The 22,897-nt window shown below is 50.8% G+C and overlaps 9 protein-coding genes across 9 annotated transcripts; 4 read left to right on the top strand and 5 right to left on the bottom strand.

The window, feature by feature from the left end:
• Positions 1 to 1,070: 1,070 nt before the first annotated feature.
• Positions 1,071 to 1,617, top strand: M437DRAFT_34390 (alkyl hydroperoxide reductase/ thiol specific antioxidant/ Mal allergen; the record flags this gene model as incomplete). Its single annotated transcript, XM_041019275.1, has 2 exons — positions 1,071 to 1,209; positions 1,307 to 1,617. Coding segments are annotated over 2 exons (450 nt in total), but the record flags the coding sequence as incomplete, so codon positions are not given.
• Positions 1,618 to 2,647: 1,030 nt separating this feature from the next.
• Positions 2,648 to 4,243, top strand: M437DRAFT_55457 (Rho GTPase activation protein; the record flags this gene model as incomplete). Its single annotated transcript, XM_041022878.1, has 1 exon — positions 2,648 to 4,243. A coding segment is annotated over one exon (1,596 nt), but the record flags the coding sequence as incomplete, so codon positions are not given.
• Positions 4,244 to 5,551: 1,308 nt separating this feature from the next.
• M437DRAFT_55361 (RTA1-domain-containing protein) lies at positions 5,552 to 6,638 on the bottom strand (the record flags this gene model as incomplete). Its single annotated transcript, XM_041022857.1, has 3 exons — positions 5,552 to 5,708; positions 5,773 to 6,343; positions 6,398 to 6,638. The coding sequence occupies 3 exons, from the start codon at positions 6,636 to 6,638 to the stop codon at positions 5,552 to 5,554; spliced, it is 969 nt and encodes a 322-aa protein (XP_040877004.1).
• An 842-nt stretch (positions 6,639 to 7,480) lies between these two features.
• On the bottom strand, positions 7,481 to 8,891 carry M437DRAFT_55739 (chorismate synthase; the record flags this gene model as incomplete). Its single annotated transcript, XM_041022925.1, has 3 exons — positions 7,481 to 8,382; positions 8,434 to 8,795; positions 8,857 to 8,891. The coding sequence occupies 3 exons, from the start codon at positions 8,889 to 8,891 to the stop codon at positions 7,481 to 7,483; spliced, it is 1,299 nt and encodes a 432-aa protein (XP_040877003.1).
• A 381-nt stretch (positions 8,892 to 9,272) lies between these two features.
• Positions 9,273 to 9,887, top strand: M437DRAFT_77745 (uncharacterized protein; the record flags this gene model as incomplete). Its single annotated transcript, XM_041026871.1, has 1 exon — positions 9,273 to 9,887. One exon carries the CDS (start codon positions 9,273 to 9,275, stop codon positions 9,885 to 9,887), a length of 615 nt encoding a protein of 204 aa, XP_040877002.1.
• Positions 9,888 to 11,970: 2,083 nt separating this feature from the next.
• On the bottom strand, positions 11,971 to 14,745 carry M437DRAFT_55629 (uncharacterized protein; the record flags this gene model as incomplete). The annotated part of the gene is made up of 6 exons (XM_041022909.1): positions 11,971 to 13,646; positions 13,699 to 13,880; positions 13,936 to 14,078; positions 14,167 to 14,456; positions 14,517 to 14,583; positions 14,641 to 14,745. Coding segments are annotated over 6 exons (2,463 nt in total), but the record flags the coding sequence as incomplete, so codon positions are not given.
• A 985-nt stretch (positions 14,746 to 15,730) lies between these two features.
• M437DRAFT_77743 (aldolase) lies at positions 15,731 to 17,740 on the bottom strand (the record flags this gene model as incomplete). Its single annotated transcript, XM_041026870.1, has 1 exon — positions 15,731 to 17,740. The coding sequence occupies one exon, from the start codon at positions 17,738 to 17,740 to the stop codon at positions 15,731 to 15,733; it is 2,010 nt and encodes a 669-aa protein (XP_040877000.1).
• Positions 17,741 to 18,657: 917 nt separating this feature from the next.
• Positions 18,658 to 19,246, bottom strand: M437DRAFT_68595 (uncharacterized protein; the record flags this gene model as incomplete). The annotated part of the gene is made up of 2 exons (XM_041025139.1): positions 18,658 to 18,827; positions 19,069 to 19,246. The coding sequence occupies 2 exons, from the start codon at positions 19,244 to 19,246 to the stop codon at positions 18,658 to 18,660; spliced, it is 348 nt and encodes a 115-aa protein (XP_040876999.1).
• A 1,688-nt stretch (positions 19,247 to 20,934) lies between these two features.
• M437DRAFT_77742 (uncharacterized protein) lies at positions 20,935 to 21,960 on the top strand (the record flags this gene model as incomplete). The annotated part of the gene is made up of 1 exon (XM_041026869.1): positions 20,935 to 21,960. One exon carries the CDS (start codon positions 20,935 to 20,937, stop codon positions 21,958 to 21,960), a length of 1,026 nt encoding a protein of 341 aa, XP_040876998.1.
• Positions 21,961 to 22,897: the final 937 nt, after the last annotated feature.

Below are 22,897 nucleotides of genomic sequence, written 5' to 3'. Positions count from 1 at the left end.
CCTAGCTTGTATGCTTTACCTTTGGTAGTTGCGAAGGTTCAGAGGGACGACTTCTGAGATCAGCGTCGCAAGGTGGACCTGAACTTTGGCAAGCGAGTGGCAAGAGCGAACATCAGAAAAGCAGCAACTTGTCGGCAAAACATTGCGAGCATGATGCCATAGCTTGCCGCCTTTCGTTTGTAACCATGCTTCCTCCCAATTGCGATGGGCAGTTGCAGCGTACCTATAGAAATGCACAATACTTTTGTCAACAACGTAGTCTCCGTAGAGAGAACCCTATCAAGAGCTATCTCAATGGACAGACTCGGATTTGTATCGCAATTGTGCATTTCAATAGCTTAAAACAACCCTTATGCCTCGAGTTGGAGAAGGGATCAACTTGATCTCTGTTGAAGGGACCAGGCATCCCGATCCGAGTCATGAAAGGTCTTCCATAGCGAAGGCATTTGTAGCCAAGACGTCAAAGTAAAAGTCGACTCCGATCTCGTCGCAGCGGTCGGTTCTCGAAGGACCAAGAAGAAACACCGGAGATTATTCCATCGCATCAAGTTGCACGGCTGTTGGAAAATCGGCGGTCGGCGGCGGTCGGAGTGTTCGGAGTGAGTTGGTAGAAAAGCTTGGCTGGTAGGGAAGCCGCTGCTTCCAGGTCAATTGTGCCGAGGGCGGGGTTGATCGCGAAGCTGGCGCGTAAACTGCTCGAGAGCTCCTTCGAGCTTCCCTCGAGCTTCTTGCTGACAATTGCCTGTTCGACAACTCTGCTAGCACTCTGTAATCAGCATCAACAACGTGTGAAATCACCTTTGATCTTTGGTATTCAACGCAAAAGCTTCGCTCGTCTTCTCGTCCAGTTGCTTCCCGCCATCATGGTTGAACTACGCAAGCGCAAGACTCCCCCTCCGGCTCCTGCCCCAGCACCAAAGAAGGAGCGCAAGGCGAAGGCCACCAAAGCAAATGGAAAGTCCGAGACTGCTGCCGAATCTGCTGCTAGACCTGCTGCGCCGGAACCGAGTGCTGCTCCTGCCGCTGCGCCAGAGCCAGAATCCAAGGCTACCTCTGGTCCTCCCAAGCCGGGAGACAAGATCGACTTCGATGGCTTCGGTGGTGAGATTGAGACCAACGATGGTCGCAAGGTTACGCTCAAAGCGCTGGTCGACGAGAGCAAAGAAGGCCTTGTATTGTTCACATATCCTAAGGCATCAACCCCAGGCTGTGAGTATCTCCGTTCCAACTATCAGAGAAGACCTGTTTCTTCTCTGGCTAGCTCTTTTGACTCATAGTGCTGGGTGCTGATATGATGATTTCAAAGGCACGACTCAGGTTTGCCTTTTCAGAGACTCGTACGAACCTTTGACTGCAGCTGGACTCAGCATCTACGGTCTGAGCACCGATTCGCCAAAGGCAAACACGACATTCAAGGACAAGCAAAAGCTCCCATACCCTCTGCTATGTGACCCCTCAGCTTCACTCATCGGAGCAATTGGTCTCAAGAAGGCACCCAAGGGAACCACGCGAGGAGTTTTTGTTGTCAAAAAGGACGGCGAGGTTCTAGCAGCTGAACCTGGAGGTCCAGCAGCAACCCTCGAAGTAGTCAAAGGTGTTGTCGCGAAGATGGGCGGCTCCGGTGTCGGCGAGAAGGCTGAAGCCAGAGCCGCCGAAGCCGAGAAAGAGGAAACAAAGGGTGCTGGCGAGACGACAGCAAAGTTGTAGATAATGATGGGATATGATATATGTTGTTGATGAATACAAAGGTTGATAGGTTTGATCAAAAATCTGGATGGAATTGAAGAGTTGTCATTCAGAAGGCGTGCTTTAGGGCGCGATGGGTCCAGTAATAATATTCTTGAGCACGGCATAGCAGCCGGGCACGACGGATGGCTTCCGTGTGTCCAGACTTTTGCATTTGGTAATGACAATTGGTTCAACCCTGATGGACATCACAAATCATCGATGACATGCAATTTCACAGCTCGTTTTAGCAGAGTTGCCAGGAGCAGAGGTTGGAGGTTATCTGGCAAGGCATCCTAGCATACAAGTACAGAGATAAGAAGCGGCCGAGGTTAAACCCCTTGCTTCTGCTGCCGTCGAACAGATTTGGGTCTCAGCATCGCTCATGATGGCCTGAACAGCGGACAAGAGGATGCAAAACGTAGTCTTATAGCAGGCCATTGCTTGTTATATGGGAGTCGATGACTTGTGAATCATGTTGGCTGACGAGAGATGGGTCATGTCGCAAGTCGGTTCGGGAGATGTTGGTTTAACTGTCGACCCCACTGCGGGTTGCATGGAGACCCTGAGTTTGATTGTTGACGAGCCGCAAACAAAGAAAAGTGAAGTCTCTCCTGTCACAAGAAGAAGAAACGAAAAAACAGGTCCGGCGCTACCAGTCGTGTGTTGTAACCTGGCTATCTCCTGACGAGCTAGAGTAATGCCAGTGCCATTTTTGAATTGATAACAATAAGCCAGGACCTTGTCGACTCGCAGGGAGCGAGACGCTACGACTCAGTGCTTGCATACGTAACCTGCACCTGTGTCTATCGCTCGACGTCCAAGTGTGCTTACTTCGTCGCGACTTGTACAACTATCCCGTCTGGATCGCAAGTCACAAGTCCTCTGGTGCACTAATACAAGGCGGACCGTCTGTTTCAGCATGAAGGCCTTTGCGCGAGGAGCGACTCGACTTCGCAGCACCTCGCTCAGTGCTGTCCCTCCACCTCGAGCTTCTTCAGAATATCTCGACGAATACGCCGACATTGCTGCCTCCATCCTCTATCGCTCGCCCTTGCCATCCGAGTCCGGTCTACCCGTCTACATCCTCAACGCCGCAGCCTTTCCTGATGCCTTTGAAGTCGACTACGATGCGCTTCTGCCCTACGTCCTCGCCAGACTGCCAGGAGAGGAAGAGTTGATTGCAGGTGAAGAATATGAGATTGTCTTTTTTGCTGGTGGACAACCTGAAAGCGCTACTTCCGAGAAGAAGACTGGGCCGGGTATGGGTTGGTACCTGCAGGCGTACCACGTGCTGAGCAGAGCGGTGCGAAAGAGGTTGCAGAAGCTCTATGTTGTCCACGAACGCAGCTGGGTGCGTGTGCTCATCGAGGTCTTTGGCACCATGGTCTCTCCCAAGTTCCGCAAAAAGATTGTCCACGTCTCGACTCTCTCGTCTCTCGCCCTACATATCCCCATCGAGAAGCTGCTCATCCCACCGAGCGTGTATCTCCACGATCGTCGCCTCTCACCCGACATTCATTCACCCTATGTCAGTGGCCGTAGAGCTTTCAGCGCCAACGATCCTATGCCTCGCAGTCTATATGGACAGAGACGTCTGCCTCGTGTGCTGAGAGAAACAACAACTTTCCTGTGTCAAAGCGAAAACATAAAGACAGAAGGCATATTCCGCATTCCGCCTCAGTCGATCCTGGTTGGCATTCTGAGGGAGGCCTACGATCGTGGTCAACAATTTATTGTCTGGAAAGAAGGCGGAATCACTTACACTCAACCTGACATGGATCACCAAACCCTCAGACACATTCACCAGTCAGATGCATATGGCGTACATCTGGCAGCTGGTCTCATCAAGCTCTGGTACCGAGAACTGAAGACTCCTATATTTCACGAAACTTGCTATGACGAATTGAGATACAAATTTGGAAGCCCCGATACCCATGTTGAACTGGATGACCTGGTCGAAATGCTATCGCCAACGTCAACCACCTCGTGTCTCTCTCAGACAGCAAGACTGGTACTTATACTCCACCTTATTCCACTACTTTCGCTCGTCACGAGCTACTCAGCAACCAACAAGATGACGCCTGACAATCTAGCAATCTGCTTCTCCCCAGCCCTCGTGTGCGGTTCCGATCAATTGGCTGACGCGAAGATGACCTCCATAATCCGTCGAATACTCGAGGCTGCGGTTGAACACTGGCCGCATGACCTGCGAGACGCTTGTCAGACCGCCCCCGACTCGTTTGTCGCTGCTCTCAGGCCTCCGCCTGCTGCTCAGGACTATGAGGACCCTTTGTCAGAGAACCACAGAGATACATCACACGACTCCGAAGAGCAATCACACAGAATTCATCTCCAAGATGATGAGTCTGAGAAGCCAGTCCTACCTCCTCGTCCATCCTTACAAACGAGGCAGCCTGAGGACTCCAATTCGACGTTTCCTGCGAGAACTGACAGTCTGGCTTCTCCCATCAAACGCAAGCCTGCGCCAATAGGTGGTGCTCCTCCGTCTTACGCAAACTTCCCCAGCCGCTCCGCCTCGCAGTCACATGCAAGTCAGTCAAGTGCATTGAGCGACTTCACGGATATCAGGAATACTCTGCCGTACACCGAATCTCCCCCGAATGTGCCGTCCAAGCCAAACCCTCCTAAATCAGCTGCTTCAGCACAGAACGATTTCATGAACGAATTGAAAAACTCACTCGCTGCCGATGTGGTGAAGAGAAAGCCAGTATCATCCACGACATCGCCAGGCTCGCCGTCAAGCAACGATGTACCGTCTGTCCAATCCCAACGCTCGGTATCCGCTCGAGTTCCCTCGCCACCGAAAAGAGACGACAACATGTTCATCAAACCCACATGGGCAGCTTCCTCACGTACAACCTCCCGCGCACCTTCCCTTTCGAATCCACCCACCACCACCTTTTCCGCACCCACCTTTGCCAGAACCCCATCACCAGGTCTGCTCAAACGCATGGCCTCCATCGAGACAATGCAGAACACTTCCAATGCTGCCCAACAACTGGATCCAAATAGGATTGCACCAGTTGTTGAGAAGATTGGCTTGAGGAAGAGCTCGGTAGATGACCTTAAGAGGGTCTATGAAGAACGGGCTGGCATTGCTAGGGCAGCTAGTGTGAGTAGTAACAGTAGCAGTCGGAGGACTTCTAATGTTGGGTTAAGTAGGAGGACGTCGAATGCTGCTGTTTGAAGTGTTGGCGTGAGGTTTTAGCAAGTATCACAGAGGGAGAGGTGTGGCTTTACTCTCAGGCGTCAAGGGCTCTGACGTTCGCTTCCTGCTTTTCTCCCCTTTGGGGTTGCATCTACTAGAGGAGTTTTTTTTTTCCCCCTTACCATCCACAGTATCAGATACCCAGTTCTTTTCTGCAGGCTCTTCACACCCGCGTTCCCTGTACTCTTCCACGTTTGTGTTGATGCCCCTTATGCTGATGACAGGGTCATACCTTCGACATTGTCTCTACAAACAATTGTAAGACATATTCGTGCTTCATGGCTTTCTTTATATCACGTGATTGTGATGTCTTAGTCGCAGTGGTTTAGTGGTAAAATTCGTGCTTGCCATGCACGAGCCCCGTGTTCGATTCACGGCTGCGACAATCTTTTGTTTTGTTGTTCTTTTGTCATATCCCACGTGTTAGTGGTCTCTCCTTCGTGTCAAGGACCCTTCCTACACTTTTGCCCGGAAGAGAAGCTATATCAAGGCACACCACGTCTTGACAAACGTCTAGAGCCCTTTCTACGATGTATTAGAAGGTTACGGAAATTGGAAAGTGGTTACATGTATCTATTTGTGCGAGAAGAGTTCTCAAGCATGTGCTTTAGACTGCATATCAATATTCACTTCCTCATCTACCTCTCGGTAATCGATCGTTGATAGATCCACTGCAGTATCCTTGAGATTTCGTTTAAAGCATCTACCAGGATGGAAGATATTGAGCAGCACTGCAGCTACAGAAATCATACTGTTTGCCCCAGATAAAGTTAGCATTGCTCTGAACAAGACAGATGGGAGGATGTGAAACTTACACAGAATCCAGCACAATGAATTCGTCCTCCCTTCTCATGATAGGACTACCCCATCCATCTTTGAGTTCGGCAATTCGATACGCGCATCTGATGAAGATGAGTGTGAAAGCCAGGATTGCAGAACCAATGAACAAGCGAAAGTTGGTCGCTTGCCACAGGTGACCGGCGGCGGGTGATAATCTCTCCTTAGCTCCAGACATCCTGAGGAAGAATATACCTGCTAGGACCGCAAAGATGGCTAGCGTGACTACTTGGCTACTGAGCCCTGCAATCATGACATCAACGCCTAGATCCAGTAGCCTCTTGTTCGTACCATTGGCTGCGGCAGCTGAGAGGGCTCCGCCTGCGCCTTGCAGGATGATGGCTAATAGATCGCATGACACGAAGATTGGTGTATAGAGAGAAGGCTTCAGTGGTGAAAGGCATGGTTGAAGAGATAGTGTTAGCTGTTTGAGAAGAAGGTATATTCCGGCAGTCAGAAAAGCCGGGGCGAAGGTCAAAAGGACGATGTTCAGTTTGAAGCCAGTGGGAGAAAAGGGGTCGTTGGAGAGGATCAGGCGGGATCCGTAGCCTGTGTATGTCAGTTGTGCTGGCAAGCCATACGCTACACAAGTAAAGAACATACCAACACTTTCTAACGCTGTGCCTAGGATCATGGCAATCGAGAAGCCAAGCCATTTGCGATATAACCGGGCTTGATAGCAGAAGACCAGACAGCTAATGGCGAAAAGAGCGACGAAGAAAGCATTGGCGCCGAGATTGGGTGCATAGCCGTAGACAGAGTAAGATGCCGGACATGTATCTTTGGTGCATTGAGATGGTCGAGTAGCAGCTGCTCGAATGAATATATCCAGTGACGATGGCATTGAAGCAATTGAAGCCTCTATATGGCCTTTGTAAAGAGATTCGATGAGAGAGATCAATGATAACCGGTGATGGACTCTGCAAGAGAAGATTGGTCTGGCGAAGAAAAGAGGTGGACAGAGAATAGAAGGCAAGCTCAATAGCACATCGCACCTACTCAATGTGCTTGGGTGTTGTTCCTTCTCACCTTCGGTGCAGCTTCCGACCGCCAAAACCTCCAGGGATCACAGAAAGAGCAATGGCGAGGGCTGCGCAGTATCTATATTACCGGCACTTTGTTCGTGATATACAAACGTTAGGTAGCAGAAATAGTTCATGCCGCTGCGGCCGCACAGTCGGAACGATATACGAGAAGCGCCTTTTCTATATTCCGTGTAGGTTGGATCTTTTTCTATTCCCTGCATTTACCGCAGCTCATGACTGCTGATCATGGGCCGAGAACAAAACGGTTCAGGAGACATGACACAGGTGACAGCGCTTGCGACAGCGTATCTGGCGTGAACGAGATGAGCGAGACCCGCGGACTGAGCGCTAGCAGATATAAAGTCATTATAGGGCTGAAACTGGAGGCTGAGATTTCTGCCAAGATGAGATCGAAATGCCGAACCTAACGTGTTTCGGCTTCTGTAGCGACCACTCAGCTCTAGACATAGTTTTGTGGTCGATATATGATCGGTAGATGCAAGAGGGCGAACGTAAGAGGCAGAAGCGCGGGATTGGGATATATTGAGGTTATACAAGAAAACAATCAAAACAACATGAGCCCTCCTTTTTGCCCTGGCACCAGCATTTTTTCTATATCCTTGTTACGCCGTACACCACATTTTTGCAGCAAATGTCATGCCTAGTCCTTGGACTCGACGTTGATGGTTTGTTGCTCTTCTCTGGCTGCCTCGTCGGCACGCTGAGCGGCTTGCACTGAGATGACGTTAGGAAGAGGAGGTAGCAGGGAACGTGTGGCCTGGCGAGCATTCTGGGCCATGAGAGCATCCATGATGACGAGAGCAGCCATGGCCTCGACGATGGGAATGGCACGGGGAACGACACAGGGGTCGTGGCGGCCCTTGGCCTCGAGAACTCCCTCGGTTTCGTTGTAGGTAGCGGTTGCTTGCGACTGGCCGATGGTAGCCGCCGGCTTGAAGCCAACAGTGAAGTAGATGTGGGCACCATTGGTGATACCACCCTGAATGCCACCAGAGTTGTTGGTCTTTGTGGTCAGGCGAGGGCGAGGGATACCGGCTCTTGCGGCACCCGAAGCAGCGGCCGAGCCCTTAGGGGCAGGGGCGACGATGAAGGGGTCGTTGTGAATGCTACCAGGGACTCTTGTACCACCGAAACCAGAACCAATCTCGAAACCCTTTGTGGCAGGGATGCTCAGCATGGCGTGGGCCAGCTTTGCCTCCATCTTGTCGAAGCAGGGCTCACCCAAACCAGAGGGGACGTTACGGATAACGCAAGTGACATTACCACCAATGCTGTCCTCCTTTTGCTTGTACTTTGCGATCAAATCGGCCATGCGGTCGTTGGCTTGCTCGTCGGGGCAACGGACGGGGAGGAACTCGTCGACCTTCTCGCGGGTGATTTCGTCGATCAGCTTGAGGAACTCGGGGTTGGTTGAGGGGGTAGGGTGGTCTGCAGTGGCAGGGTAGAGCTGCTCGTGGCCGACGGAAGAGGTGAAAGCGACAATCTCAATACCGTGGGCGAGCTTGAGGTACTTTTCGGCGATGGCACCGGCCGCAACACGGCCTGTGGTATGTCAGTGGGCGAGTAGGAGTAGAAAAACAGGTATGGACTGACCGATAGTCTCGCGAGCGCTGCTTCTGCCACCTCCACTGCTGGCCTTGACGCCGTACTTTTCCAGGTAGGTCCAGTCGGCATGACTGGGACGAGGGTAGAGGTCCATGGTGCTGTTGCCGTAGTCCTTTGGTCTCTGGTTCTCGTTCATGACGCGCATGCCAATGGGGGTGCCCAGAGTGACACCGAATTCAGTGCCCGACTGGATCTCGACCTTGTCTTTCTCGTTACGTGGTGTTGTGATGGCGCTCTGTCCCGGTCTGCGTCTTGTCATTTGAGGCTGGATGTCGGCTTCGGTGAGCTCCATGCCCGGAGGGACTCCGTCGACGATGCATCCGACACTGAGACAGTGCGACTCGCCATAGCTATTGAGAGGATCGTTAGTCGGAAAGGTTGAGGTGGGTAGAACGAAGGGCGGGCGCGCACGTTGTTACTCTGAAATGCGTTCCGAATGTCGACATGATGTGTGTTGATGTATAAAGACTGGCAGTAATGAATAAAACAAAGCGACAAAACGAGGGCAACTGGTCAATGATGGTCAATGGTTGTTACTCACCTTCGAAAAAGTCCAGCCCGCGATCGGCGTCCGTCTGCCATGCGACTCCCAAATCGCCCGCCCTGAACCCGCTTCCCCTCCGACGTCACTCAGTTAATCCAACATCATCGAGCATCAACCACCACCAGAGACTTCAAGATGCCGTTCGCTCTTTCGCTTGTAGAAGTATGACTTTCTATGTTTGAGATTGTCCCCAATTGAACCCTCACGATATTAGTGACATCGCGAAAACCTTTGTGCTATAATATCTTCAGCTTGTCATCTATCACGATAGAAATTCTCAGATATGGCCCTCTCACGAGAGCAGATCCATCTTGGCTCTTTGGACCTTCCCTCTCCAACTCGCCAATTCTGCTTCTTCTCTACGGGCTGTCTTGCAGGCTTCGCCAGTTTGCCCATGGCATTTCTACCCAAGGTTCCTTCGTTATCAGCAGCCACTCCTCCCGTACTTCGTGCTGGTATCCGATTCTGGACCTTCGATCACACCCGCCATATACTCGCCCCCTTCCACTTGCCAGTATGGTTGACAGGTGGGCTTGGCGGTGCAGCAGGAGGCTTTAATGAAGTTCTCATGCACTCGCTGGTCCAGTCAAGAAGCTTACCCACTGCCACTGCTCTAGGTGCTCAGACTCTGCGACTCTTCTTTTGCTTTGGTACATATACTTTTTTGAGCACTACCTTCAGTGACACTCTGCCCCCGAAACCCTTTTGGAAATGCTGGATGATGGGTGCTACTGCTGGTGCCACTGGAAGTGCTGTTGTCGCCGCTCTAGAGGGCGCAAGGGGCAAGGCTCTGTGGGGCCATGCAGTTCCCAGGGGCGCAGCGACCATTGGCACTGTCATCGCTGTACATGTTACCACATGCGCCAAGCTGCTCGACACTGTGGATGCTGGAGATTGAAACGTCCATATACCTAATGGCATTCAACAGCAAGAGATTGCTAGTGCTGCCAAACAGAAGGACCTGATACTGTCAACCGGGCTTTGAGCGCTTCCCGTAGAGCTATCACTCTAACAAGGCCTCGACATCTCTTTCGTCGCTCGCCGGATACAAGAGATTGTATAGAGAAATCGACTTGTGGTCGTCTGTCTCAGCCGTAGGCTCCGAAGTCTCCCGCGCTTCTGCGACGCCGCTCAGGAACTCCCTCATTCGAGCTCCTTTCCCAGTCCCGTGATTGTACGAGCTCGCTGCCATCCCACAGAACGTCAAGCTTTATATTCGAAGTTTGAAAGCCTCCAATAAGCGAGAAAAGCCGTGGTGGTATAGTGATATCGCACCTGATTCTTGGACGTTCATTTGATACAGTCCTTCGATTAGTCATTGGTTTCTCTAGTCGTTCTTTCGGATCTGGAGGTCGAAGGTTGGAATCCTGCTCACGGTGTTCTTTTTAGGTCGCTTATTCTGCATTCCTTTTTGCTTGTTGCGATACTTCGTCTGGATGCCTTCTACCTAATGGCTGCATCGTCTCTGTCTCTCCACAACTTTTCTCTGGACCTTTCTCCCGACCAAGAACGGCTCTGTAGCTGTCGACCATCAGTAACGAGCGCCGAGCCACTGTTCAAGGACAACAAAAGAGGTTCTGCGATGGCCAATTGCTGTAAGGCCAGAGCACTTGGGTTCATTAATATGGAGATCAGTCTCAATGATGGAATGCGCGTCAAGGTGTTGGTATCGCCTTAAAGCGTTTCTCCAAGGCGAAAGCTGTCGCTCAAAACTTCTTCAAGGGCAACAACAAAACTGCCTAAAGTGCGCGAAGGATGGTCATGATCTGGCAGCTGTAAGATGTAGAGACAGGTTGTCTCAGAAAACAGAGTTGCTGCAGACACGCTCGACGCTGCGAGATTAGGCAGCAACACGCAGAGAGGTGTGCCTACAAACATCCAGCGCGTCACATGCATGTCTTTGTTGTCGACGGAGTGGAACTAAATCAGTCAGGGGTGAAGTGTCGAGCCTTCACTTTAGTCATCCATCACTATCACAACAACGGCAACACCAAGCTATATAGACCATGCCGTCGCCTCTCCTCTCACCAACCAAGTCGGTGCCGCCGGACGCGGTGGCCCACTTGGTTGGCGCCAGTCCGGCAAACATCATCATCGCTCACCACCAAAGGTCTTGGGTTCAACTCCCATAAAGGCCAGAAAAAAAAGATAAAAGGGGCAAACAGGGAAAAAAGAGCACAAAAAAAAAAAGAAAAAAAAAAAAAAAAACACAAAGCCACCCCAAAAGAAAGAAGAAAAAACAACCACAAGTAAACTGCCTTCGAAATGCAAGTTTCTTCCGCCGGGAATCCGGTGTTTCTTTTGCTACTTGTGGTGCACAAGATTCGTTACTGGCTGTGAGTCGGAAAGATTCTGCATCCGCATCTTACAGTGGGAGAGGCTGGTATGTAGCTTACCGCTTCAGCACTACCTGACATACCAAAATGACTAGAGCAATTGTTCCTACTTAGAAACACACGAATCCACACCAGCAAAGTCCCGATGGCATACAGCAGTCATGATCCGGGATGCTAGGTCTCTCTTCCCAGCTATAAAGCTCGCATGCTTGTCTGCCTGATCAGCTGCAGCTATTGGGAATGCTATAGAGGGAACCTTTCTGTATACAGAGACACAAACAGTATAATCTGCCTCGACTCCTAACGCACAACGACTAGGTCGAGTTCTCACATAAAAATGTATCGTAAAGGCCTTGATCGACTCGAGCAATGGTCTTTATTTGTCAAAGGGAGTAGTTGTGCGAGTATGGCAAGGAGTTTATGAAAACAAGTCACATCTGTTTGGTACAAGCTTGCATCAATTATATACATGCGAATGGAAAAAAAAGTGGTATCGTGTGTTGCTGCCGTCTCTTTATCTAATCAACGGCATCGATGCTCTGCTCATGTTCGTTACCAAAAACGCCGGCAAAAACGAAACTACTACTATACATTGTTCAAATTTGTACAACTCTTTACATCTTTATGCAAAACAAGATTGAGCAATCAACCTTGACCATTCGAAGACAGGAAAAAGTCCAAGTCGCTAGGTCCTCCATGGCCAGTTTGTTCGTTCTCAGCCAATTGTTCAAGCAAACTCATAAACGGATCTTTGTCTCCTTCAGTATTCACGCTACCATTAGCAGACATTCCTCCAGGGGTCTGTTGGTCGAAGATCGCATTTGTCTGCGTATTCTGCCCGGGTATACTGAACAAGTTGTCAAACTGTGCTGGATTTAGGTTCGGGTCCATCGAAAGAGAAAGATTGGATTGCCAGGGCGAGAATGAGAAGGATGGTGAAAGAGCGTTCTGAGTGAAGGTTTGATTTTCATCTACCGCTGTTGTATGAGGCGGATAGGAGGGAGCAGTAGCGGTCGGTGAGGCCAAGGGGTTGGCAAAGTCTGGTGATAAGGGATTTAGAGCTGCATCGTGAATCACTGCAGGGAAATCTGGAGGGCTCGTGGCGTCGTTTGTGCGGCGGCGCTTGCGACTTTCTGTAGATACATGATAATCGTTATTGAGTTTTGCAGAAGACTTGACTGTCGCCGTGGCAGAAGAGGAAGTAGAAAGTGGATTTTGGAGCTGTGAAGTCCACTGATTGTTGTTGTTGAAGCCATTGTAAGCTGGTAGGCTTTCGTGTAGAGCTTCAACGGTAATGTCAGAGAAGGTGACGTGAGCTCCATCTATGAAATGCCCAGGATAGCGATCGAAAAAGTCTTCCATTTGGAAGACGGGCGAGAATCGCATGGGATTGGTAGCTAGCGATTTCACAAGCTGAGAATGGCAGCCGTAAACAGTCTGCAGCGTCTCTCGTTGGTGTTGTACGCCAGCCCAAACGACGCGCATCTCAGATAGTTGAGACATCTCTTTCGACAAAAACTCGGCGCTTCTGGTGAAAACGTCTCCCTCTCGGCTCGGGTAATGGGCGCCATGAACGTGGACTGTACCGGCAGTACAAAGACAGTATCCAACATAGGCTGGCCAATCAGTTATTGACGAATGTTTGCCTATCTCAGTCAGTTCTGAGATGGCGTTTGCATGCAGGAAACATAGATTTGTCGCTTCTATTTGCCAGGATTGATGTTGGCCAGAACCAGAGAGCTCACTCAAATCGATGGGTAAGAATGGTCGATATATCAAACAGTGAATAAGGTGGTAAACCAACTTGCTCAGGACCAGTGTTTGACTTTCGGGCTGGCCGAACAGTGTTTCAATCGACAAAAATGCATCCTGTGCGCCCGCAGCCCATGTATCAAGATCTTGTCGGATCTTGGACAAATTGGAGTGAGCATGCCAGGGAAAGTGCGAATCGCCTTTGACACCGCCAGCGGCAAGATAACGATTCGTGATGCCTAGTATTCTTGAAATCTCGATCAGCATGGATCCACCGCTCTGATGTAGTCTTCCCGGTGCCGCAGACATAGGTAGGTTCGTCCCGTTGGAGAAGAAGTTGCCTTCGTAGGGTATCGAGGTGGAGTCATCTTGCCATCCGGGTAGTCGTAAGAAGATGGCTTCGTCCGAGATGAGAGAAGGTCGCTTGGATCCAGAAGCCAGGAAGCGATCCATGATATAGCAAGTCCAGAAGAGTTTGCGACGTCCTTCTCGTTCGTTGGGCGAGATGCGGAGAGCGGCAGGAAGTTCGCGGTGCAAGCTCAGCGCATACGCCATGCTTATAGCGCTGGCTTGGGTGATGGTCAGCAAGTCTTGATCCATTGCATGTACAGCGATACTGACTAAGAAGCATATATGACTTTTTGCCTTTGCCTGCTTGGAAGAAGGCATTCGATAGCAATAAAAGGACTTGTACGTTCTCGATGGTCGGGTCATCGATATCCGTTAGATTCCGTGCTCGCACTGCACATTCTTCGCTATGACGAACTGCGGCATTGTGTCCACCGAAATGTTGAGGGGCAAATCTATATAATGTCAGATGAAGCATTGCCGCGAAACTCGTCAGGGATCGATACGCACCGAGCAGTGACAGCATGGATGGCATTGATGACGCTCGGCGGCAACTGTCCAGTTTGCCATCTCTGGCGGGTAGCAGCTTCATCAAGAATGTAATATGGTTTGCTGTGTATCCGCGCAAAATATGCATCAAGCAAAGTGTTGTTCTGAAGAGCAGATGGCACTTGTGGGCTGTTTCAGGCTCTCAGCGTGTCTTCACAAGAAAAAGGCGGTCACAATAGGGGCTTACCGCACAAACTGGTCTGGGAAGCCGATGCTCGGATGGCGCTGTGGGGGTTGCGGTCGTTGTTGCTGGATCTGCTGTGCTTCGACGGCTACGGGTACCACAGCATTTGGCGGAGTAGGAGCCTTCTTGGATGATTTCTTTTCCACTGCATCCCTCGCGCTTTCTGCGACTGCCGTTTCCGATGTGTCTTCATCCGGATCTTTTCCTTCATCTTTCAACCTCTTTTCCAGTCCATTTACACGTTTCAACAAGGCTTCGAGTACGTCGGTTTTGGGTCCTCTTTTCTTGGGTACTGCATCTACATACCATATCGAGTCAGTCCATTGAATATTTGCGCATGTGAATGCAGGCTTCATACCATAAATGCAGTCGCAGTTGAAGACTTCGCAGGCTTCACAAGATGGTCGCAGCCGGTTGCACTTGATCTTCGCAGAATCTGAGTTTCTCGTGCATACGACACTTTGATCATGTCAGACACACACCTTTCTTTTGCGACAGCTCTTGCAGTTCATGGCTTCCTTTGGTTCATTGCTGGACCGCCGTACTGGTAAGCGATCTATACCGATCTGTGGCCGAGACATTGTAGCAATCCAAAGATACAATGACGACCGGCTCAGCTCCAACGAGACGTAAACCGAGTGTGCCTCATGCCAGCGCCCTTTCGAGCAGGAATAAGCTTTTGTATGATAAAGTTCGGTCGAAAAGGTAAGAGGTGGAAGCCAGCACTGTGGTCTCGCGCCTGGGGAATGCTGATGATCACGAATGTTGGAAAGGTAGGTAGAAGAACGACTCGATATGGGATCAGGAAGCTTAACGAGCGCTGTGACTCCCGGATCTCGAGCGTCAACTTTCTAGCCCCAAGGGTCACGCCCCGTGGTCGCGGAGACCGTCTTCAAGAGCGGGGAATGATGCATGAAGGGCGCCGTCACCATATCGGTACACAATTTATCGGTATGATCACCACGAGGACAGCCGCTTATAGTTTACTGCTTCTACCTCAAACACATGGCTGTCCGTCACCCTTATGCATACTCCCTCCCCTCATTCATTCTATCCAGCTCGCGTTTATGATGCAAACAGATCCCCAGACTCGGCCCAAATCTTGTTCAAGGTGAATCGGTCTTCAACCAGCCGAGATGACCGTCTCCGCACGCGAGCTTCGGGCCCACTTGTTCCATCAATACCTAGCCCTAACTTAACGTCTCGGTTAATTTGTTGCTTTGGGACCAGCGTCTCAATCCCAGCCTTTTCTATCTCACATGATTACACAACTTATTGCAAAGATGACATGAAAGGGCGATGCAGTTAGATAGTGGCAATCAGATGGAACATCATGGAAACTGTGGCCGTGGTTTTAGATCATTCGTTAGGGTTATGCCCACATATCAACATGCTGCAACACCTCTTCCGCGACGGCTATCACCGGTTGTAGAGACATAAACAAGGGTACAGTAGGGTGTCTCGAACGGACCTAGTGGTCAACAGAGCGAGACAGCAAGGGAGTCAAGAAATAGTAAGTCCAGGTCGTAGACCTTGCACCAGAACGCCTAGCAAATATGCACTCATCAAATCCTAATAGATACTGCGTCCAGCCGCAAGCCGCACGAAGTCATAGGGCACATTTTGTCCTACCAAAAGCCTCAGTGTTTCGACTGTCGTCCATGCATTGACGTCGGCGATGCCGTATGCGGTCCAGCCCTGTGTTTCGGCAAGCGCGACTGGATCGCCTTTTCGAGGTCCATTGCTCAGGTCAAGGAAGACCCTTGCAGCACTTCGCAGCTCTTGTTTGGTGCTTCCGTAGTGCTTTAGCAGAGGCGTGACCAAGAGTGATTTGTCTGCCCGAAGAGCTGAGATGATTACCGAAGGCTGCTCGACCTTTTTGACATCCTCTAGTCCTCTAAAAGGGGTGACGAACCCAGACAAGGGTCCCTGAACCTTGAAGCCGATGGTGTAGATCGGACCAATGTTTAGACTGCGTAGAGCAAATATTGCAGCCGCAGCTTGAGACTCTTGACTAGCGAGCAGCAACGCAGCTTGTCCGCTATATGCTGAGGGGACAAAGTCACGGCAAAGGGTTGCTCGAATTCCCTTCCAAGTCGCATTCTCGCCTACGAGACTTGTCTTGTCACCATCGGAACGAGCGACCACAGTGTCGATCTGGCCAATGGAAGCTGCTGCGTCTGATATCGATGGAAGACAGGGTGCCGATGCGGCAATTGGAGGATTGATGTAGGCGCCTCCAAAGTGTGGCACCTTGACTACAGCGGCCAGACCATCTTGGGAGCTTTGTTCAACACAAACAAGCTGGTGTGGTAAACTTAACTCGTTGATACATTTTTCGAAGAACATGGCTTGCCCTGTGGCGCGCATGCTACCGAAGCAATACATGTCGAGCTTTGGCATTTGACCCATGGAGTGGAGGGCAGAGTTGATCTCGGCAGCGCTGAGCTGTCCTGGTGCAGCAATCAGAGGCAACAACGGATGCGTTATCGGCGTGAAAATCTTGTTGAGAGCTCTAGAAAGTTGGCCCATTGGACCCATATTCAGTCCAGAGAATGGCGGGTAGGGATAGGTACTCTGAATTATGGACCGGAAGTACTCCAACTCGTAATTCTCTTGCATGGTGCTGACGAGAGCGATCATCTTCACGACGTCTCCGTAAACAGCTCCTTGTTCGAACAACCGCTGCGCGTCGGGCGAGGTCCACTTGAAGTTACCAGAGAAGTCGTGGAAGGCGGAGATGATTTTGCTGTTTCCTTTTTGAGAAGCGAGCTTACGTCTTAGTTCCTCAGGAAGCCAGAGCTCAACGTCGATATACTCACAGCCCCATTGGACAGCTCGGTACAAGTAGTCATAGAATAACTTAGGATCTTCCATAGGGAAACGGCCATTCTCTTTCGTGCAGCGAGTAGTGAATATGATGGGCAGCTCTGTTCGTTGGCGTAGAGTCATGAGTTGCTCACCGACATACTGCAAGCTAGGGACTTCGTTGAAGGAGCCGTCAGACTTGGTCTCTTTCAGAAGGTCAACACGAAGCTCTATGGCGTCGGCACCAACTGAGAGAATGTCGAGATTCGGCAAAGCAGCATGAACATCAGGAAAGGTTGTGGAGATCAAAGTTGTTTTTGCCTTCTTCGCAAGGTCCTTGTGTGGGTTGATCTGGCCTAGAATGAAAGAAAGGAACCTGGCCAAATCTCGCCTAAAGAACGGCTTGGTTGTGTACAAATACTCATAGTCGCAGATAGAGGATCTAGAACCGACTGCCGGATTGGGTGCGTCTAGACAGTGAGTTGCCAGGACAGTACTGGAACCACGCCATCTCTGAACTCGTGATAGGTCGTAAGCGTCAGATATACCGATGACAGTACCATCGACTGGCGAAGCATTCTTGTCTTCAGCACCAACAAGACACCACTGTTGGCCTAGCACACCGGCTATCTCTGCAACGATGTGTTCTTGATCTCGTTCGTATAGGACCAGAATGCTTGGTTCCTCATGGCCTCGAATCTCTTCGACGGCCACGACGGGCCGGGGTTTCGTGATAGACATGGTCGGCGTCTCGACCTGGACTCTGGTAGCCATGGTCGGCTTTGTTGTTCAGGCCCGTGTCTCGATATACAGCTGGTGGAAGATGAGGGTAGGATGGACGAGTGGCGGCGAGATCAGGCTCGAGAGAAGAAGCAAAGGTGATTGTGCGATGACGGTGAGGGAAGGAGCAGGTTGCTTCCCATGTCTTCGCGCGGCCAAGTCAGGTTGGAAGCACTCGAGAGGACGGAAGATTAACGGAGAGAATCGCGAGGGTTGGTCGACACGGCCAGACAAGGATGATAGGCGTCCGTCATGCACGGCAAGTCTGACCTAAAGCTGTCGTTACAGAAGATCTTTCCGTCGAACATGACCGTGAAGCCGTGCCAGACCTTCATCCCGCATTGTAACTTTACCCCTCCGCCCATACGACTCTCGAAAAACGTTCCCCAGATCCTGGCGGATAAAATCCCCCCAGTTTTTGCGCCAATCATACGCGATCTTGCATTTACGCGGTTACCACTGAACTCGTGCACCTGTCATTCCCTTTATCCGTGGTGTATCATGGACATACCGTCTCCTGGCTCTTTGCGTACTGCTGTTGTTCATACCGCCCGCTCTGCATATCCTGACGGGCGAATCCGGCCGAAAAACGAAGCTATGCACATTTTTGTTATGTCTGCTTTGCGAATCTGCACGACCGCTTTCTATTTAGCCAATGGCCGGCAACGAGTCGTGTTGATGCCGAGAAAGATCAAGGTGCGGAGCATGCACGGAGTTCGAAACATCCGTCTTTTCTGCCTGTTGCTTCCAAGATCTCGAAAACTCCTCCATCTAGAGGGTGTCGATCATCGAGTCCTCAAGATGGAGAACCAGTGAACGTGGTCGCCAAAAGCTCATGGTTGTTTCTCGCCAAGCCAAGTTCGCGGTCAGCATGTCACCGCCAGCGATGTCAGCCTCGTCGCACTGGGACACTACATCAAACGCATAGTTGCGAACAATTCATGCGTCTCATCGAATACGCATGCAGAACACTGTCTCAAATCGTGCTCCTGCGCAATAACAATCCTCCACGAATGATTTGTCCTTATCGTTGCATGACGACGAACATTGACAAGGATAGGTGTTTCTGTTGCCTCTTTGTCTAAGTCCGTGTAAGTTATACCAATTGCAAGCTCATTGGAGCTCAATGATCGAGCCACACATGATGGTGACGATTTGAGGTCAATTCTGGTCAATGGTCCTAACATGACCTAATCTGTTATCGCCTGAGACTAGATCGCAACATATTGAGCCCAGCATGGCGAATCACAACAAACAGACAAAGGGTTGTCTCTATCCAGCTCGGGTCTGGTCCGCTGGCTCAAGAACTGTAAATCACGCACTTCTCACGGCGTCATCAGTGTCACTGGTAGAAGCTGTTGTCTGGTTAGAAGTTTGGGCTGCCTGGTAATGTTGGCCCAGAGACTCGCCAACAAAAGCTCCCATGCTGTCAGTAGGGCTTCCGTGTTCATTCTCGGCTTGGAAGAGCCGTAGCTTGGCTTTTACGAGGCAGTCTTTCATGACTTTGTTTCATGTTGTCTGGTCCTTCAGGCCACCAGCTCCCACGTGTGAATATTTTCCGAAGCGTCTGTCAAAATGTAGCTCCTTCTCGAAATACAAGCGATCGTGAATATTTGCACCATTACGTGTTTACCAGGGTCTTCAAGGACTTACAATAATTTTGGGAGAAGTTTCAAAGGTGTTGAGATGGCCAGACGCCCGGGCGAGACGGTGAGTACGTTTTCCTAGACTTCTTTATATTGAACAAGATGAACTGGCCCCTGGCGCCATAATATCAATAGGATCTGATCCAGGATCTGGCGTCTCTAGCACTTGTCCCCATGGCGAAGATCCAAGGACCTCATTTCAAGGAAGATCGAGCATGGTTTATGCGTGACACAGTCAGCCTTCTCTATCGGAATTGTGCCAAATCTTGCGGAGTAGTGATAAATGGGTATCATTAAGCGAAACAAGGACAGGTCAACATAGGCCGAAGTTCTTGGAGGGAATGGCAGACTGTGGTCCGTCTGGGATCGAGCAGTCTGACAGCTCACGTTGCCGCGAGGCTCTGTTGGTGGTCCGCGAGCTTTGGTCTCGGCATTGCTGAGCGTTCTACGTACAGATTTAGTCGCATAGCCGTTGGATTCTTGTCCATGATGCAGAAGACGACAGACATAACGCAACACGATAGCTTGGTGCATGTCGCGACGCCCCGTACCAGTAGGGTCGAGATCTTTGTTCGTAATCGCAATCAGACCCGGGCAACGGACCACCACAGCGACTCATGCAAGAATTGCGACAGATAATTGGCCTACTTTGTAGATAGTGGATCAGGATTCATGTGCCACGCACACACCGGGACCAGACAGCCGAAATCACCGGATCGACGCAGAAAGGCCGACGAGAGATTTTATTGTTGGTCGAGGACAAGCTAGCCAAGGAGCGCCAAAGGAAATGAGATGCACCACTCGGCAGTCAACAACAAGCGGAGAGAAAAAAGACCGCAACAGACGGGACGTCGCTATATTTTGACCATGACGGTTACACAGTGGTCCAACAGTACAAAAATAGGGGCGGCGACGATTCACCACTCTTGATATACACTGTTCGAAACACAACGGCGGTCGCAGTGTATCGCAAATAAGCCGGGCAAAAGGGTCTGCAGAAGATTGACCAAGCTGCACGCTGTCAGGTACCCGTTCAGGAACAAGCGATAGGGGGAAAGCGCTAGCCGGAGATCGCCACGCTAAGTGGTCCGCGCGACAACGGCCTGATTCGATGAAACGCGCACCTTGACCGCAGACTGCATCCTGCACTTCACCAGTAGATTGAATGTCATTATGCTTTCTGCAGGCTAGTATAGATTGTAGGTCAAGCAATCATGGTTCACCGGCCTGTGTGCCACACGGGGCAGCATCTTGAATCGCCTTTTCTTACGCTGCTTCCCCATCACTTCTCCCTCTCTCTCCTTCCTCACCTACAAGACTACCAAGCGTTTCTCGTCCGGTCCTCACGTCTCTTCAGACACCACACTCATTTTCAGTACCAGTCACTCTTTGATTGTTTGCCTTGAGCGCGGAATTGATTTCTTGCCTCCACATTCTCTCCAACACAGCACATACAGCATACCCACGAGTTCTCACGACTTCGACGTTGTAATCGCATCCTAAACGGTACTACTTGCTCCGAGACATATCATCATCATCATCATGCACTTCACCTCTTCCCTCATGGCCGCTGCCTTGGCAGTCGGCGCAAATGCCAACCAGTTCAAGCGTCAGGACTATGGCAACTTCAACCAGACCTCGACCGCTGCTGCTGCCATCAACTACGCTCCTCTGTCCAGCTCTAGCTCTTCGGTCGTCGCTCCCATCAACACTGCCGTTTCTGTTGAGGCCTCCTCGGTTGCCATCCCCCTCTCCACTGGTGCATACGAGAGCTCTGCCGCTGCTGTCGAGACCAGCGCTGCTGCTTCCAGCTCGGTTGTCGCTCCCCTGAGCACTGGTGTCTCTGCTTACCCTAGCATCGAGACCAACGCTGCCTTCGGTACCGGTGCTTACGGCTCTGGAGTTACCTCCGCTCCCGCCGCTGGTGCCACTGGTTCCGAGACCGTCACTGCCTACACCACCTTCACCACCGATGTGACTCTCACCTACACCATCGGCTCTGGCTCGACCAAGTCGGTTGTCACCACCACCATCCACAAGACTTCGACTGCCTACATGACCAACACTGTGTACGCCACTCCTGCTGCCTCCTCAGGTGCTGCCGCTTCGGCCTCGGCCGCTGCTTCTGGCTACGGCATGGAGTCTGACTCGACCTCGACCACCACTCTCTCGACCACCAGCACCACTACTAACACCGTCTATGTTTCGCCCACTTCCACCGGTTCTTACTTGAGCTTCTGGGGCGAGAAGGCCGCTGTTACTGGATACGGCTCGAGCTACGGAGCTCCTGGAACTGGCGCCAGCGCTACTGATGCTGGCTGTGCTCCCGCTTCCACTGTTACCGTCACTGCCAACGAGACCGTCTACGTCACTGTTGACTCTGCCATGAGCACTATTGCTCAGAGCACTGCCACTGGCGCTAGCGTTGTCCCCAAGCAGAGCAGCGCTGCTCCCTACTACCCCATGAGCTCTGGTTCTTCCAGCTCTTCTAGCTGCGCTTCCACTGGTTTCATCACCATCCACAGGCCCTCGGGCGCCTCGGGTGCCGCCTACCCTACCGCTTACTAGATGTCTCTAGCGAGTGCTTGCTCTTTTGAGCTGTAACGACCCCAATCCGGCATTGATGATCCCCTTTCCAACCCCAAAAATCTCACACAAGTGTACCTGTGCACCATCCTCCTAGATTTCGGCTTGAGGCGTGTTCATCTCACCGCCTTCATCTATCAGGATATCTATTGTTTATTCGTCGCGCTTGGCTTTACAATTTCGTCCCCACCCTGAGGGTTTAGCATTGCGATCTAGAAAGGGCTGGGCTCTTTTACTGTTGTCCTTTTTCTTGTTTATACCCTTCCATCGTCTTGAGGCGCAACTTACCGCTGATGCGGTCTGAGGTCTTGACACGAACAATGTTTGTTATCTTCATCTGTTGATATCGATTGATATGTGGTTTTGCAATTTCCTTTGTATACCGAGTTTCATTTGTTCAGCAAACAGAAGAGGAGGGAAATGTTAAGGAGCGATAGCGCTGATCTTATGTTTTCTTTGCAAATCTCTTCCTCGTCATGTTTCTTGGAGCAACATGGACATTTGTGTACAGCTAGGATAAACAAAATCTTTACTCTTGTTATCAGCAATGCCTTTTCAAGATTCCCATCACACCTCGGACTTGGTCCTACTCACAAATGCCTTGCAGAAGGTCTACGGTAGGGCAGAGCAAGTCTAGTTGTTTCATCTACCTAGCAGCAAGTCCTCCATTCATCTCCAGAAGATCACAATCTCTGCCCTACAAAAGTCTATCCAGTTTTATCCCACTCTCGAAGTTTCAAGTTTATCAAACTTATCGATCAGGGCGATACAATCATACAGATCGATTGGCACAACTTGCCGAGTCCCGACTTCGTCCAGATTGTTGTTTCGATGCATCCCTGTTGTTTTGATCGTTGTTGTCGCAATCTTTCTGATATCGGTCATCGGCTTTAACGGCTATGGGGCTCTCCCTTCCTCT

This window comes from Aureobasidium melanogenum (genome assembly GCF_000721775.1).
Source record: "Aureobasidium melanogenum CBS 110374 unplaced genomic scaffold scaffold_22, whole genome shotgun sequence".
Classification (NCBI taxonomy): Eukaryota; Fungi; Ascomycota; class Dothideomycetes; order Dothideales; family Saccotheciaceae; genus Aureobasidium; species Aureobasidium melanogenum.
The sequence above is the reverse complement of the archived record's forward strand: the minus strand, read 5'-3'. Positions and strand labels throughout refer to the sequence as shown.